The sequence below is a fragment of the Akebia trifoliata genome, chromosome 5 (genome assembly GCF_017979445.1).
Source record: "Akebia trifoliata isolate Shusen 1 chromosome 5, ASM1797944v1, whole genome shotgun sequence".
NCBI lineage: Eukaryota > Viridiplantae > Streptophyta > Magnoliopsida > Ranunculales > Lardizabalaceae > Akebia > Akebia trifoliata.
Genome location: NC_141379.1, coordinates 35,707,283 through 35,725,756, shown reverse-complemented (window position 1 = coordinate 35,725,756; position 18,474 = coordinate 35,707,283). Strand labels below are relative to the sequence as shown.

General features: G+C 34.5%; 2 protein-coding genes across 2 annotated transcripts; one reads left to right on the top strand and one right to left on the bottom strand.

The window, feature by feature from the left end:
* The first annotated feature begins 1,536 nt into the window (after positions 1-1,536).
* On the top strand, positions 1,537-13,112 carry ABC1 (ABC transporter 1). The gene is made up of 8 exons (XM_086444365.1): positions 1,537-2,279; positions 3,455-3,680; positions 5,097-5,249; positions 6,660-6,818; positions 8,113-8,272; positions 10,245-10,354; positions 12,139-12,255; positions 12,512-13,112. Exons 1-8 carry the CDS (start codon positions 1,696-1,698, stop codon positions 12,905-12,907), a joined length of 1,905 nt encoding a protein of 634 aa, XP_086300491.1. The 5' UTR covers positions 1,537-1,695; the 3' UTR covers positions 12,908-13,112.
* Positions 13,113-13,708: 596 nt separating this feature from the next.
* On the bottom strand, positions 13,709-15,274 carry LOC147402639 (uncharacterized). Its single transcript, XM_086444367.1, has 2 exons — positions 14,421-15,274; positions 13,709-14,115 (listed from the first exon to the last, which is right to left on the bottom strand). The coding sequence occupies exons 1-2, from the start codon at positions 15,250-15,252 to the stop codon at positions 14,027-14,029; spliced, it is 921 nt and encodes a 306-aa protein (XP_086300493.1). The 5' UTR covers positions 15,253-15,274; the 3' UTR covers positions 13,709-14,026.
* Between the last annotated feature and the right edge of the window lie 3,200 nt (positions 15,275-18,474).

Sequence of the window (18,474 nt, the reverse complement as noted above, 5' to 3'; positions counted from 1 at the left end):
GTATCGGATCAAGATTTTATTGGAATTTAATATTAAGATCTAGATCCAATCTGTATGAGATTTTTCAGATCTTCCACTCTCCTTGAGATCTAAATTGATGATGATGTTTTGATCTTCAAATTACATGTTGTCTTCCCACTTTTTTCAATCTTTTTCTCGTATTGGATTTTATCTTTTCGATCGTCTCTTCCATTGGTCTTAATGTTGATAATGCACAAAAAAAGAGTAAAATACCTTGATAAATATATAATTACACTAAATATATATAAATATAATAAATTTATATTAAAAATTTATAAAAATAGTTAGTTTCAATTTAATAAATTTATAAATTTTATAATTATATTAAAATTTCGATAACATCTCCTCTTAAAAATGAACATATGATAAAAAAAATATCTGCATAATACACAATCCAACATCCACATAAAGATAAAGGATGTTTTGGTAATAAAGTAGCGATGATGAATTATTTTTGGTCTTGGCAGTAAAGAGAAAGGGTATTTTGATAAAGATGAATGGTATTTTGATAAATTTCTTTTATTTTTTAAAGTTAAGTTTGATTGAAAATTTGATTAAAGATGAAGGGTATTTTGATAATTTCGTTTTATTTTTAAGATTAAATTTAGTTGAAATTTTGATTAAAGATGAAAGGTATTTTGGTAATTGGTAAAGATGAATGATATTTTGATAAAAATGAAGGGTATTTTGATAATTAGTAAAGATGAAGGGTAATTTGATAATTCTCTTTTATTTTTTAAGGTTAAATTTGATTAAAGATAAATGGTATTTAAGTAAAAGATGAAGGATATTTTCGTAAAGATGAAGGATATTTTAGTAATCTCATTTCATTTTTTAAAGTTAAGTTGGATTGGAAATTTGATTAAAGATGAATGGTATTTTGGTCACTATACTTTAACCATTTTAAATTTTTCGCTTCCCACAAAAGCTATTTGAAGAAGTCCCTCTTGAATGACTTATTTTAGGAGCTACTTTTGAACTTCAATTGAAATCTATTGGACTCAAAAAAATCTAAAAGAATATCATTTATTTGATTTTTTTGATTTAAAAGCAAAAAAATTGGTTCTTGAAGTTAAAAAAAAAGAGTCTTCATTTCGATGTAAAGAATTGGAGAAGGGTTTTGTAAGTATTTTTAAGATGTACGTAAAGTAATTAGATTTTATTTTATGTAAATCAATCAATAATAACTATTTTGATTTGAAAATCATTTAGACAAATTACCATATCTAATTTTTAGTTGATCTTTTTATGTATTTTAATAGGAAAAAAAAAAAGAAAAAAAAAAAGAAAAAAAGAAAAATGGGTAGATTTTTCCTCGAGTTCACCAATTTTTAAGACCGAGTTCGACAATTTTATTTATTTATAGAAATTGTCGTATTGAATAAAAATGTCGAACTCCCAAAAATAAAAAGTGATCAGATCAGCTCGACAAACATTAATGAGGGACCATTAAGTAATTTTCCCTTTACTTTATGCGGTAGGAACGACAAACACGTAACTTGCAGTCTACTACCCGCCATCGCTCCAAATTTCATTCGCGATTCGCGAGCAGAGCAGTATTGTGGACTCTGGACATTCGCGGGTCATCTGATTCAATCCCGATGAGCAACGAGCGCATTTTAGCGCTCATCACTATTTCCATCTAACGCGTCTCTTTCCTTCAATTCCATTTCCATGGCGTCGTTGCAGGACCTGCGCAGGCTTGTCAATGGGGTATCTCTCATAGCCAAGGAATTTGCGAAGCGTTCTCAAGTTGTCGAGAACGCCAAAACCGGAGATTTTGAAACCCTAATTTCTTCATCGGTGAAGAAAGTCGTCCTCTCAGCTACAGATTTAGTCGGATTCACTAAGGGAAAAATTCACCAAGTTGATCACACTAGATCCAAGGAAACTGTCGTCCACTTCACAGATTCATCTAATATCTCAGACTCAAAACCAGTTCGGGAACAAAAAATCACTTCTTTGGATCAAATAGCTGAAAGTTCATCGAATTTACCATCCCTGGATATCTCAGCAGAGAAAATCGAAGGGATAGTATTTGAATCTGAGATTTCAACGGTTGCTAATACCCCAAATGTCAGCGACTCGGAAATTTCAAGAGAGGACGTTTCGGTGAAAGAATGCAATTCTGAAAATTTATCGTTGAAGCAGGATATATGCGAAGGAGGTGCAGTGGCGGTGGAAATTCCACAAGTAGTGAAGAGGAGGAAGCCTCGCGAGAGGAGAGTTCCTTCAACACCTTTCAGTAGAGCTCTTGGGTGAGTATTATTATTAGTCTCTCTCTCTCTCTCTCTCTCTCTCTATATATATATATATATATATATATCATCATCATCATCATCATAATATAATATGTAGTTGAATACTCCTGCATTTATAATGTCTTATCTTTTGTCTGGGTTTCCTTTGTTTGTTCCTACATTTAGTCTCTTTCACTCATCAAATTTTAAGTGCCAAAAAGGTTCTTTTAGTAGAACAAAGAGGGAATTCAATATCAGACAACTCTACTAACTACAAAGAACTTGGAATTTTATGACTAAAAGGTTTTCTAAGACAAGTCCACGTAGTTAATTCAATTTAGTTTTTAAGTTTAAAAGCTTTTTTGTTTTTTTTGTTGCTATATCCATGTTTTGCCCAGTGTTGATATTTAGGTGAATCTTGCTATTCCTGCTTTTTCACCGAATCTACTGAGTAAATCTTAATGAACTGGGATGGGAGATTTACAATTTACTGGTAGCCGTTATTCAATATACTGTCCTTTCTAGAGAATCTCAAACTTCTGATGCTGTACCGTGTAGTTGATGTAGTTCAAACTGGCTATTAATATGCCCAGTTTAGAAAATGTAAATTGTCCATCATTTAAAGAGGATGGTCTCCAAATTATGAATAATTCACATTTTAGTTGGGGTCTTAGGAAGGAAAGGAATGTGAGGGTTTTTTACAGTAAGGAAAAGTTTTTTCATGAAGTGATAATCAATATTGTATACTGATTAAAAAAATAAAAAAATAAAATCAATATTGCAGGTCTCTTTTTATTTATGTTTTTTTTTTAATAGTGTAAGACCTCCAAAGAATTGGGTTTGTTATTTTATTTGAGGACATCATTTATAGGTGAGATATGTTATTGAGGAGCGAAATTAGTTTAGTTGCATCTTTTTTACTTTCATACGTTCTTTCTTTGCAGCTTTTCTAGCTCTCCGGATAGTATCCTCAACCTCCTTTTTTATATGTTTCTCTTTTGTTCATATAATCTTCACTTGTTGAAAAAGAGAATAGGTTGAAGCAACACACCCTTGTTATTAAAACTACAGCATAGTAAACAGTTTGTTTTCTGGTTGGGACTAGGGGAACTGCTATTTTTGAATTTCTCTTATTTTCTTTCACGAGAAATGCTGCCACATCATCTGTAACTTATTTGGTGTACATTATGAAGGTTTGCTGGTTTGGGAGCTGGGCTTGCATGGGGAACAATCCAAGAATCTGCCAAAAGACTTGTCTATGGAACACCCAAGTCAGATGACAAACAATCCGCTCTTTCACCTTTCTTATCTGAACAAAATGCAGAGCGTTTAGCTCTTGCACTGTGTAGAATGCGTGGAGCTGCACTCAAATTGGGGCAGATGCTTAGTATACAGGACGAATCCCTTGTACCTGCTCCGGTATTGGGGTGCTCCTTTTTACGTGTCATGCTTTATCAATATCTACGAGTAGTTTGATCATTCAATATTCAACCCACCACGATTGAAAATATCATGTTAATAACTGGATAGACTCTATGGATAGATAGTCAAGATGGTTGTCTGTTAACTCTTTATTTACAGGAGTTACAGATACCACCAATTGACTTCTTTAACGTGAATAGCTGTTTTTGGTAACTTTTTTTTTTAAAAGTCTACACTCTGTTTGCTCTCTTAATCATTGATAACAGCATGATATCAAAAGAAGCTCTAACAAATAAAAATCCATTGTAAAAAAGGAAAAATAAAAAAAATGGCGCTGTCAAAGAAAACAGATTCAAGAGTCAGAAACTTTAAGCTTGATCCATCTTTCATTTTCACCAATAAAGAAGGATTTACTGGCTCAGTAGCTATGAAATTCTTTGTACATGGCATTTCTTCAGAAAGTTATTAAGCTTAATTAAAGAAAAATAGTATTTTTAACACAAGGTAATTCTTGTGCTTGTTTGGCAAGATTGGCGTACACCGGGTGTTGTGTTGGTAACTTTTATATAAGTCATCTACCCACCTAACTATCCAACATTTGAATACTACTGGTAGTGCTACTGAATGCCCATTTTCTTGAAAGAGTTCTGAACACAGTGGTAGATGAGCCTGGGAGTAAATTCTACTTGCATAAGAAAATGGACCTTGATTCCTGTAAACAATGTAAACTGCAGTATACTAAATATTAATAAAGTGAAATGTCTTCTAATATTGTTTTTTTTATAAGTGTAAAATTTTATAAATGAAGGAAAAAAGAGAGGCTGATTTCGAATGACTTCTAATATTGTTAGGGCCTTGATAATGTTTATGGGACATTTTGGCAAATTTATGATAGAACACATGTTAAATAAACATTTTACATAAACAGATAAGGCACTACCTCATGGAAATTATAACAACTTTGAGACTGCTAAAATATAATGTTGAAATGAAAAAAATGCTCTATTACATGGTAAAAACACGTGGAAGGTGCACCTCTGTGAGGTAGTAAAGTCTGTCTGGTAATACAACAGATCTATGATCAAAACCTGCCTTCTCATTTACGCTTAAATGTAAATATAAAAAGAAAAATAAAAATAAAATACGTGGTCGCAGGTGAAAAAAGGACCATGTGACAGACCTATTATTTTTTATGTCATTATTGGACAGACCTGTATCCTTTTTACAATTAGATACTGTGTTAGTGGCAGTTCTGTCACCATGGAAAGGGGGTCTGTAGGCAGCATCGATACTTGTCTAGGGATTCCGCTTCTTTGCCCTATATAATTGTGTTTTAGTTCGTTTACAAAAGGCAGAAAGTATGTGATTGCTCTATAATGCTAATGTATTTATGATACTTTTATCCGCCTGTAGATTTTGGCTGCTTTGGATATTGTCCGTCAAGGTGCAGACATTATGCCCAGGAACCAGCTCAATCAAGTTTTGGATGCTGAATTAGGTCCCAACTGGACATCAAAGCTGCAGAGTTTTGATTATGAGCCAATGGCTGCTGCAAGTATAGGCCAGGTAATGTGGCATGCTCAGTTATGCTACTCATTGCCTTATCGTGACTTCTGTGCAATGGACCACCTTATAATTTTATTAGTTTCTACTTCAACATTTAATTTCATCAATACTATGCGGGTACAGAGAATAGCTTTAAAATCACGTTTCTTTCTACTACTGTTGTAAGCACCTCATGGAGACCATCAGCACCTGTTTTATTACGATTAGCATTTTTTGCCTTTCATGTGATTATTATTGATCGTATTTTCTTTTTGATGCATATCATAGACTCGTAACCTTATAGGGATAATTGAATTATTTATTATTCAGTCATATCATTTTCATCTAATTGAAAATTTGAAATATATGTTGGATTAACATGGACTTGTTTACAAGATCATAAGGAAATCCTTCCGTATCTTATTTGCCCCGTCTTCTTCTCCTTTCATCTGTTTTTCTCTGTCTCCACCTATCAGAAGTCTTGTAATCTTATTTTCTACAGTTTCTGAAGCCAACTAGTCTTATGCTTCAAGAAATGAACTCGTATGTCCTTATGCCATGCAGGTTAAATTCCTTTGCCTATGCTAATTTATTGTTATATAACAATGACCTAAACACGAAACACATAGGCTAATGTTGGACACAAATTTGAGGTGCCTGACACGAGGCCTGTCAACAAGGTGAACCACATACATGATTGTTTAGTTATTACCTCACATGCGCATGCTATGTGAGTGTTAAGTAATAGCTTTTATATGTGGGGCCAAAATTATGGATGTCGTCGATTCCTCGAAATCTTCCCACATCAAGCAATTTTTATCCTTTGATGCACACACACACACACACACACACACAAACTATTATATCATTATTTTCTTACATAGCAGCCCCATGGCCATTTTTCTCTGTTCCACCTGCAATCTGTTTTTCCTCCTCTTTTTACATAGTAGCACTTCGTTTAAATAGATAAAAAGCAATTATCACAAACCAATTGACTGATTAAAAGTTATTTCATTTTGAAAATGCAAGAAAAAACAAAACTACTTTGTAAGAGAGATGTAGGAGAGACATGGATATATTTGGCTGGTTGCAATAAAGTAGCTTGGCAGCTTGTAAATTTAAGCAAATGAAGAGATATTTATAAAAGGGCCTTCTATTCTTGCTCAATCTGATGGCATTGCTATTGGATACAAGATATCAAAATCCACCAGCATGCATATTTGAGGTCCACTGTTTTGATGTTTTTTTTTTTTTTTTTACTTATGCTTATTTTTTTCTTCTTCTTTCCATTGCTATGTTGCTGTAAATATCTCTACAAGGTTGTTATACCTAATCCCATATTGGCTTTTCAGCTTTTGTAGTTTTAAAATTGCATGGTCTGTTATTTATTTCTTATATTTCTTGGCGTAACCATTCTTAAACAATTTTTAGGTTCATCGAGCTGTTGCAAAGGATGGTATGCAGGTTGCAATGAAGATCCAGTACCCTGGTGTGGCAGATAGCATTGGAAGTGATATCGAGAACGTGAAGCTGCTTTTGGATTATACAAATCTTATACCAGAAGGGCTCTATCTTGATAGAGCCATGAAGGTACATTCTGGTGCATAATTGGAACTATAAAATAGTTTTTACTTACCTATCATTGTAATGACTGTTATGAACAGTAAAATTCCCCAATATTGGAATGCCATAATTTCCAAAAATGGAATAAATTCTGGTCATGAATGTTATTATAGCCATTATTTACCATCATGCAAAAGTTCTTTCAACCGTGCTTCAAATATATAGTATGGAAACACAGATTCAGCTTTTCTTTCCATCCCTTTTATCCGAGTTTCATGTTACTGAACATTGATAAATTTAATAATGGTCACTCCTTGCCCATAAACCTGAACCTATTTCTCCCTTCCACGAACTTAACTAGCAATGTGGTGTATTATTCGGGTCCAAAATCTGAATGTTTTTTCAAAAAAGCGTATAAACAACCTCTTTTTTTAATATATATATATATATATATATATATATATATATATTTAATGGTCTTTTCATATCATTAAAATAATTGATTTTTTAATGCAAAAACTACCAGGTACTTTATACTCTGTACTTTTCCTGTATGTATTTTTATCAGATGTTGAATTGCTAATTAGGCTTTGGAAAAGGCCCTACTTTTTCAGAGTTAATATGGGTGGAAAAAAATTGAATTTGATCTAAACCGGACACATGTTGCCTCGAGATAAATGCAGGCCAACTTCTAAGACTTTATAATGTTTATTGAGACTATGGGATAAGGGATCAATCCCTGATTCTTCAGTGAGCACAAATCCCTAAAGATATGTGCAGCTGACTTTAAACACGAGAAGTTGGGAAGACTGGAAGTTGGATTTCTTGGCCAAGGCACATCAAAAGTTGTCTTGGAGAAGTCCGCCGAGTTGCATGTCAAACAAGCATCAAATGGCTGTTGTGCGGCATCTTCCAACGGATACCACCATGATACAATAGGATAAGGAAATAATTTGAGATATATGAAGAGTTTGTTTTGGAGTGGTAATCTATCAAATCCCGTAATTTAAGAGCTTGATCATTTCCTTAATTAGCTTTGTAGTTTTTATATCTAAAGATCCCAATCCCATTGGGAGAGGGAGCAAATCTCATGTAACTACGAAGATAAGGAATTTGGCTCAGAGAGCCTGGGAACGTAACTGAAATTCTGGTGAATTTCGTAAAAATCTACTGTCCTTTTCTCTCTCTCCTATTTTATATGATTGGGTTGCAATGTGTATCTTGATGCAATGCAATTTTTTGTTGTTGTTGCAGTAATTGGTATTTCTCTTAATCATAACAAACAATTGATCACTGTCTATCCTGTATGATTCCTTTTCAGGTGGCAAAGGAGGAACTATCTCGTGAATGTGACTATGAATTGGAGGCAATAAATCAAAAGCGATTCCGTGATTTGTTATCTAACACTGAAGGAGTCTATGTACCCATGGTCATTGATGATATTTCAAGTAAAAGGGTCATAACGACAGAACTTGTCTCTGGTAATCCTATTTATCTTATAAGTAACTTTTACCCTTATATTGTGTACTAGTTTTATTTTTGGGTTCAAAGATACCGTTAAGGCTATTTCCAAGCACTTGAAAATCCAAAGTATAGGGAATGAGCTCCATAGACTTGTACTAGAAGGAAAAAAATTCTTTGATGCGAGACCAAGAAAAGTTGTTGATTTAACTGGTAATGCATGATTGACTCTTATTTTAAAAAAGGCTCATTTCTGACATCCCCTTTTTATTGAGCAGTAGTTTTGGTGAGTTAAAATTCCTTGTTTGGTTAAGTGCAAAAGTAGATAGAGCAAAGTGAATTAGACCCAAATTGTTGTCAAAGAAAGACCACCTTTCTATGAAGTTGGTGGCACCAAAAGTTTGATGTTGTTTTGGGGCCTTACATGATGGAGTATTAAGCTTAAACAATTGAATGTAGGAACAAGATTCATTTTTTTTTTTTTGATAAGTATAATATATTAAAGGAGAAAGGGGAAACAAAGTACAAGGAGGCTGAGAGAGCCTCTCAAACAGCAGCTAAATAAAAGAAACTAGAACATTAGTGGTTACATAAAGAATTCCATCTAAAAAGAAAGTCATCAAAGGTAATCCCCGCAAACTCTATATTTTGCTTTGACCAAAGGTACAGAAGGCCCAAGATCTCCAAGAAACCGCCATGAGAGCTTCTCCTCTTACTATTGAACACCCTGTTATTTCTCTCGTTCCACACCCCCCAAGCAATAGCCGAGGGAATCATAGCCCAAAGAAACATTTTTCTGAATGAGAAAGCATTATTGGCCCACTCTACTAACAACGAGGAGAACTTACAAGGAAGGACCCATTGGATCCCGAAAAGACCAAGGAAAGTTGTCCAAAGATTATAAGAAAAAGAGCAATGAATTAAGATATGATCAACAGATTCCCCGTCCTCCATACAAAGTGGACAACAGTTTGGAGTAGTCCAACCCTGAGCAATCAAATTATCCATTGTTAGAATCCTCCCAAGGGAGGCCAACCAAACAAAGAAGGAGATTTTAGAAGGAATTGACTTAGACCAAATAATGGACCCCACGATAGATTGTTCGGCAAAAGGGATGAGCCACTTATGAAAAGAACTTACAGAGAATCTCAAATCCTTAGCCCTTGTCCATTCCCACCTGTCCTGTTCACTTTCGTTAAGATACGACAAATGCAAGAGATCAAGGAAAGATGTCATCTCTGTTAGCTCCCAATCGTTGAAGTTTCTCCTAAATCCCAAATCCCAATTAGAGGTAGACTCGTCGCGAATCAAACATTGCTGGATCGAACAATTCTTTTTCAAAGAACAGGCATATAAGGATGGAAATTGAACTGCCAGAGGAATTGGCATATAAGGAAGGAACAAGATTCATTCTGCTAGCACTATTTTTTTTTGGAAAGGTCTTCGATTATGTGACAGCATCAGAAGTGTGCAAAACACACACCAATCATGCCTTCCATTGTTACTGTAGAAAAATAGGTGCTACAAATGAAGAAGACAATCAAAAAAATAAAACGCAAATCAAAGAGAATTACACAAAATTTACCTTGTTATGCAAGATTGCCTTCATCCATTGGTAATGATGAAATCCTTTCATTATATCCATGAAAACCAGGTTTACAATCTCTCTTCCTCTCCGAAAGGTTGAAAAGAAAGGAAGGGAAAAAATTGATTGAAATTCTGAAACAATTTGGCTATGAATTTGTAGTCTTTACAAAGATGAAATTTCCCCTAGGGAAAAAGTAACCCCCTCCTTGGTATACACGCTTTACAGTCCCTTATGCCAATAAAAGCTACCTCCAATAGAAGACGGGGTACAAACATAAATCGAATTTAGCATCATTTGTTTGTTTGACACTTACTTATTAATATCTCCTTTCTTCATCAATGTATTTGAGTACCCAACTCACTTTTTTACTCTAACATGACTATCAATTTTTCATCCTGAGACAGGAGTTCCTATTGATAGGGTAGCAGTACTAAATCAGGAGACTCGTGATTATGTTGGGAAGGAATTGCTCAAGCTGACTTTGATGGAATTATTTGTCTTTCGTTTCATGCAGGCAGGTTTTCTTTGTTGTTTCTACATTTGGTTATGTGTTTGTGCTTTCCTGTCTTCTAATTTGCCTCCATTTTTGCGTAGCTTAAGGCAAGTTTGTCCCAATATTTGAAAATTGTTTGTAGGTCGTTCAAAGCCAGGGTTTTCATACCAACAACCCATTTGCAAACCACCTCATCCAACTCAGGTTCTTTTAGGCAGATCCATTAGAGGGTGCAAAATGAGATAGGTTGAAAATAGTGTCAAAAGGAAAAGTATAACTTTCTTGCCACATTGGCTGTTTTGATGTCCTTTTGAGGGATGGTCACAAATTATAAGGCTCAAAAATCATTTTCCGTACAATGGTAGCAAAGATGAAGACTGAAAGGACTTTAGAACCATATAGTTGCGATAGAATGTATATTGTTTGAAACTAACTTTTTGAGATGTCATATTTATAGAAATGGCATTGAGCAAATGATAACCAAACCCTTGTTTTTTTACCCCCTCTTTTTTGGTTGTTGTTGCACTACAAGACAAAATATAATTAATTTTTTAGAGGTATTTATACATAGAGCAAAGGAACCATACAATGATGTAACAAAGCTTTTTTTTTTATAACCGGGTGTCCCTGTAGACAGCAGACCGGGCCCGTATTTGGGCTTTCCCTGTCCATAGAGCATGGTCTTGTCCAAGGACTAGTCCTGGGGCACGTGCAATGCCCGCACATCACATGCACCATGTAAGTGAGGGTGTGTCCTCGTGGGTAGCCCTTGAGGAATTAACACTCATACTAGGTATCGAACTCACGACCTATGGGCATTAATCGCTTAGGGTAAGTAAAACCATGAGAGAGTATGTAAAATGCGACTATGGTAATGACATCCTTAGAGAGGAAGGATAAATAAAATTAGATGGCCAAGAAATACATAAAAGCGACATTTTTTGTTACCTTGGTTCCATACGGATGAAGAGATTGAGAAGGAGGTTCCCTGTATAATTAAAGCTCGATGGTTAAAGTGGAAGTGTGTTATGTGACCAATGCATCCCAATCAAACTAAAGTATAAATTTCTAAGATGGCAGCAAGATCAATTATGCTTATGGAGTTGAATCTTGGGCTATAGAAATAACCAAAACCAAAAAAAAGAAGAAAAACAACTTTTTTGTAGATTGAGCATAGTAGAGATGGGGATGCTAAGCAAGGATGAACGAAAACAAACAAAAATAAGAAAGATGAAGTTAGAAATGAACTCATTCATGAAAATGTACGAGTAATCCTAGTATGTGATAAACTAAGGGGAAGTCAATTTTGATAGATTGATAATGTGCAATGAAGGCCTATTGCAGCTCTAGTAAGAAGGAATATGCAAGTTGAAGATTATGAAAGAGTGAGAGGAAGAACGATAAGAATGTATATTTAGGTAGTGCAAGTAGTTTTGAACAACTTAATTAAATAAGAGATTGCTTTAGGCAGAATTAAATGGAGGAACAAGATTCGTTCAAGCAATCCTAAATATTTTGGACAAGACTTTGATGATGATGATAGTGGTGAAATACGGAGGTACCAAAATGCATCTGATTCATTTTTTTACAATTTATTTAATAGAACAACCATCTTGAAGCATGACTAAAGTTTACTTTTACACCAAGGTTTCACACCATAGTTTACCCAACCTGAACAGGATGGATTAGTCTGAAACAGTAAATGCACCAGTGCAACTAAGCTTTTTCTATGCATTTTTTTGCGTTTTCATCTTTCAATTTTGCCAGTCTAATGTGGTGTGCTTGTATGTCTTAATCCAAAACAGACTGATCCTAATTGGAGCAATTTCCTGTATGATGAGGCCACAAACACAATCAATCTCATTGACTTTGGTGCTGCTCGAGAATTCACAAAGAGTTTTGTTGATGACTACCTGAGAATGGTTGGTTCTTTTTTGCTTTAACAAAATATCTTCCAGAAAATTGAATGGGCAATAACATACTTGAATGACCTTATCATTATTTTTTATTAAGGAAAAAAAAAGCACATCCTTTCCTGTTGTGTGGTGGTACTAGTAAAGTTTAATGTAACTGAGACATTGAAATCTCTTTTTTTGTAGCAAATACAAGCTTGCTTCTTGTTTTCTTTATTATTTTTGTTTTATAGGATTTGAGAATTTTTTCCATCCATATGATCAGGTTCTTGCATGTGCAAATTGCAACAGAGATGCAGTAATTGAAATGTCAAGGAGACTTGGTTTCCTCACGGGAATGGAATCTGAAGTAATGCTAGAGGCCCATGTTCAGGCTGGTTTCATTGTGGGATTGCCATTCTCCAAACCAGGTGGATACGACTTCCACTCCACCAACATAACTCAAAGCATTTCTAACCTTGGGGCAACAATGCTGAAGCACAGGCTGACCCCGCCACCCGATGAGGCCTACAGTCTTCACCGGAAGCTATCAGGTGCCTTCTTGGCTTGCATGAAGCTTGGGGCCGTTGTACCATGCAGGGAACTGTTGCTTGAAGTGTACGAGCAGTATCAGTTTGGTGATGAATGTGGTGAGGTCCTTCCAAGCAGTTCCATGGTATGATATGTATTACGTTATATTATATATTAATTGATTTATTTATTTATTTCAATAAACCTAGGCTGCAATTGTCCGTCCCAATTCCTTTGGAATTATAAAATTTCTTTTTGTTCAATTCCAAAAAAAGAGATGAGAAATATTAGGTGCAGTTTTGCCGAACTGAGAGCGAGAATTTCATAATGGAAGTTTTCATGTGTTCCTGTAATAACTGTTCTATGAACTCATAACTTTGAATGATGAATGTTGCGATGTCTGCTTGATTGGGTTTTGGTGTACTATCCCTTTGAAAGGGTTAATGCCCATGTGGCAGTTTTGGATATGAGATCATCAAATACTCAATGATATCCAGGCGTATCCCAGTTAAGATTTTCTTTGTGAATGAGTAAAACCCAAATCAAGGAGGGAACGGCCAATCTAGTATCCTCCAGTCTGACTGTACTAGATGCTCCCGAGTTGCTCATAGGATTGATTTCCTAGTTACTTGGGTTTTTGATAGACTGTCAATAATTGGAATGATTTTCTTGTGGGTTTTCCAATAATGAAGATACCTTCATTTCTTAATTTTCGAAATATTACTACCAAATACGAGATTATGTTAATAGTGCAACACTACGACCTACTAGGAGACCTGAGAATCATGGTTTGTAGATGATTGTTCCCTTCTTGATCAGAACAAGATAATCCAGAAGGAATTTAGGGTTTTAACTTGTTCAACACAGTTCATAATCTGGTATTTATGTTAATTCGTCCCCACATAGGAAAAGAAAAAGGAAATCTGAGGTCACTTTCAACTCGAACACCAAGTAAGCAACCAACAAACTTACTAAATCATTGTTATAATAAACAAACCTCTATAAAACCCATGACCATGTGATCACTGGAGACCCCAAACCAATAACAAAACAATGTAAAAGACCACAACATGTGGCAATTCAAACTAATAAAATAAAAACCCTCTCTCTCTTTATAGCCTATTGTCTCAATAATCCATGCTACTGGTATTTACAAAGGATTAGCTGATACTACACTAGTAAATCACAATCACTCGGTATGTGATCCGAAAGAACGAACACTCTTTTACTCGTCTGTATAAATGTAAACATAGTTAGTTAAGTCAGTGAGTCAGCTCGAGTGGCCAGAGGCAGAAGAGGCTAGCACCACCGCCTGTGCCCATACCTTGAGCCGAGCCTTAACGTCTCTTGGGTCATCACCTGAATCCCATCAATTAAACAACAACAACAACATTACTTCATCAGTTATGAGTTCTACTCCTATTCATTTAGAAGTCAGAAAGGCCAAAATACCATATTTTGATTAGGTCATTTGTCACATAACATTTTATGATCTTAGTCACACACACACAACCCATTTCTTGGATGAAAATTTGTAGTTTTTAATTCGACAATCCTCTTATAAGCTTTTGATTACACATGTATTTTTGAGCTCTTGTTTCATTCATCAGCTAAACTAAAGAAAGAAAGAAAGAAAGAAAGAGAGATTAAATTAGGGGACTCACCAGGACTGGAGATTCTCCAAGTAGAAATAGGGGAATTCCCACCACTACTAGGACTTTCGATGGTGGAATTACCGGACATGGAAATACGACTAGGCATCCTCTCAAATCCAAGATCTCTACAGGCTTTTACTTCCTCCATGTCCACACAACTCAAGGACCTCCTCCTTCCATTTCCATTTCCATCTCCATCTCCATCTCCATCTCCATCTCCATCTCCATCTCCATCATTAGACCCTCTCCTTTGATGAGTAGCACTGATGAGCTGGTAGTTGTCATCCATGGCTCTCCAGTACTTCTTCTTCTCCTCCCAAGCTCTATCTAGCCATTTCTCTCTCGCAGCTCTTCTCCTCCTCGTTTTGTTTTCAACTTCGTTCTCACTACCATACTCTTTCTTCTGTACCACCATGCCTTGTTCATCATCTTCATTTTCACACCCACCACCACCACCTCCCCTCCTCCGTCTTGCTGGTGTCGACGGCACAGACAACCAACCCTTTACCTTATCGGAATCTGACGACTCATCTGATACTTCCTTACCCTCTTTGTCATCGGATAAGTCTTCGTCCGCGTCACCATCTGAGCCCTCGACCGATAAAAATGACATGAACATGCTCATGTCATCATCATCATCATCATCATCATTGTCACTGTTAGTGATAGTACATATGGAGAGCCTAGACAAGTTGAGGGTTTGATGTTTATGATGATGATGATCATCATCATCACATTCATGCATAGATGATGAGTGGATGGTCATGTTGTCATCAGAACTCATATCAGTTGAGAGTTGAGAGTTGAGAGTAGAGAGTTGAGACTTGAGAATGGGTATCATGTTTTGGATAACAAGAAGAGATTTTTGCAAATATGATCTATATTAATAGTGCTTTAGCAAGGGTAAAATTCCAAACATGCCCCTCCACTTATATCTCAAACGTCGTTGGAGGAAGGTAATCCCTAGTTCCTTACAAATATCTTTTCTTCTCAAACGTCGTTGGAGGATAGTATCTCTTTTCCAAAAGCAAAATACGCATTTTTTTTTAACTTCTTTAAAAAGTGTCACACTTGTCCTCGTGATCCATTTAATAAGATTAAAAGGTTTTAATTAGTCCATTTTGGTTTCCACCTCACTCAATCTAATTTATGAGAGGAAAGATCTTTTCCTCACAAATTGTGGTTAGATGAGGTGCGTCAAATCAGGGGTTGTCGATGGATCAGGTTCGAATCAGATTGATACTAAATATGTGCCGATCCAATAAGAATTTAATTAGATCTAAGCTTCATTTATTTGGACCGGATTGGATCACTTACATTAAGTCATGGTTACATAAAAATATGATATATTTTATCACATTAATTTTATCCCAATTCTAATTTATGAAGCAATAACTCTGATCCCAATCCAAAGTAATCATATATCCTAATGAATTAGATTTCAAATTTTATATGCTAAATAGATAACGTTGTTGAACTTCAATATAAGAGGAATAAAAGCAAAAAAAAAAAAAAAATTCACAAACTAGTCGTAGGCACATCAATCTTTGTAGTTAATATTTTTACAAGTAAAACATCAACATCAACTGCCAAATATTTTCAATTAGTATCTCTAAACACATTTTGCTTTACAAATTAGTAGATGCATTTTGGGAATTTCTATTGCCACGCTAATTTTTTTTATTTGTTATAGTACATTGATTAATATAATTACACATAACATACTTTACTTTTTTTATTATTTTTTTTTCTAAGATTGAGTTGTTATCCTCGATTCTCTACTGTCCCTTATTTTTCGCACACATTTACAACCCTATTTTTTCGGATCCCTTATAGTGGTCCACTTCGTCTCAACACGTTTCTTATAGTTAAGAAACGTGACCCACTTCAGATCTGGTTTGTGGCAACAAACCAAAACGTGGTCGAGTGCTTGATGGAAGCCTCGACCAAGTTTGGTTATAAAAGGAACCGTTTGGTCCCCAAAACTACTCACTCTCTCAATCTCCTTCATTTTTACACCATCTAAGGAGTGAATCAAAGTTTTGGAAGTACCAAATCGAGATCGACGGATCTTCAGCGTAAGAGGGTGAAATCAATGGCGGGAGGTATTTATACAAATTTTGGGCATTTTCAGTTTTGATTCTCTTGATTTATTTCCGCATTTATTTGAGAATCAATATGTTAGATTTGGATTTTAATCTAACATTTGGTATCAGAGCATCCATAATCTCTGCCTTGATATTTATTTATTATTTTATTTTATTGCATTCCGAAATTCATGATTCTCGGATTTTGGATAAAATTTTTATTTTAATGCTTATTAATGTTAGAAATCATAAGGATAATGGATTTCTAAAATTTCTGTATTTTTAAACTATATTAAAATGTTGATTTGAAGACCGATTTTGGCTACTGAGTTGTATCGGATAGAAATCGGATACAAATCAAATAAAATTCGGATAGAAATCAGTTGAGAAATTAGATTTCTAATTTCTATATAATTTTTTTAAACAATCTTTTGGAGTTTTATCTGATGAATTGTATTAGATTCAAATCTGATAGATATCGGATAAAAATCGGATAGATATCAGATAGAAATCGGATCCATATCGGATAGATATCGGATCTAAATCAGATACAAATCGGATAGATTTCGGATAGACTGAAAATTGAAGAAGATAAAATGTATAAATAAAATAAATAAATAAAATAATTTCTATAATTGTTTAGGCATTTATTTAGTAACGTGCCTATCTTTTATTTATTTATTTATTTATTTTTGCATATGATCTTCAGTTTGTTTAATTGTATGCAATTTATTCAGATTTATATGTGTTATGTGTTTGCATGAATTAATTATTCTGCTTAAATTAATTATGCAAAATTTTGGATGAAAATTTATGCTTAAAATTATAGGATTGATTATGCATAATAATGACATGTTATTTTCAGTTATTTTTTTTTTATGCAAAATAATTTTTAAGCATAAATGAATAATGTCTAAGTGATCCATATAATTTTAGTTAATTAGAGAATAGCCACAGCATCTTTAATTAAACAAAACTATAATTAATTAGGATCACATAAAGTTTATTTAGACATTAATTGTAATTAATTATACTTAATATAATAAATTTTATCCCACAGAAAATTTTATTATATTTATATAATTAATTAGGATAAAATATCAAATTATTCATAACTTACCCACAGGAATTATGAATTAATAATTTGGTAGTTTTATCATAAAATTTAATCTAAGATAGAATATATATCTTGTATAATTACGAATTAAGTAAATAATTTGATTTATTCTATCATAAAGAATGATTGAATCTTTTGAATTAAAATTTAGCCCACAGGTAATTTTTAATCATTAGACTCAATTTTTTAAGCATGATTTACATTGGTAAAACATGAAATAATTTAGGTCTCAATTTTAACATAAACATGTAATTTTTAATTTATGCAGCTTCACAAACTGCGAATTTTTCTGATATCCGATGTGATATTCCCGAATTAAAAGGTGATAACTATAAAGTATGGAAAGAGAGAATTCTCCTTCATTTAGGATGGATGGACATTGATTATGCTATTAGGAAAGACGAACCACCTGCAATTTCCGATACCAGCTCTACAGCGGACATTACGCTTTATGAAAAATGGGAGCGATCTAATCGCCTCAGCGTAATGTTCATTAAGACAAAAATCTCTGCTGGTATTCGTGGTTCTGTAGATCAGCATGATAATGTTCGGGACTTGCTGAAAGCCATTGATGATCAATTCGTCACTTCAGAAAAGGCTCTCGCAAGTACCCTAATCATGAAGTTCTCATCCCTAAGGCTCACAAATGTCAAAGGTGTGCGTGAGCACATCATGCATATGAGGGATATTGCGGCTCAATTAAAGAATCTCGAGGTTGAAATGTCGGAGTCCTTTCTGGTGCACTACATTTTGAATACCCTTCCGCATCAATACGGGCCCTTCAAAATCTCTTACAACACACATAAAGACAAATGGTCAATTAATGAACTCATGACCATATGTGTTCAAGAGGAAGGAA

Bases quoted from the DNA above. Each gene is read 5' to 3' on its own strand.
- LOC147402639 (XM_086444367.1), bottom strand. From the start codon at position 15,252: ATGATACCCATTCTCAAGTCTCAACTCTCTACTCTCAACTCTCAACTC. The intron at 14,116-14,420 runs GTGAGTCCCCTA...GATGGGATTCAG, and splicing joins TTGGAGAATCTCCAGTCCTG to GTGATGACCCAAGAGACGTT.
- ABC1 (XM_086444365.1), top strand. From the start codon at position 1,696: ATGGCGTCGTTGCAGGACCTGCGCAGGCTTGTCAATGGGGTATCTCTC. The intron at 3,681-5,096 runs GTATTGGGGTGC...ATCCGCCTGTAG, and splicing joins AATCCCTTGTACCTGCTCCG to ATTTTGGCTGCTTTGGATAT. The intron at 8,273-10,244 runs GTAATCCTATTT...ATCCTGAGACAG, and splicing joins AACGACAGAACTTGTCTCTG to GAGTTCCTATTGATAGGGTA.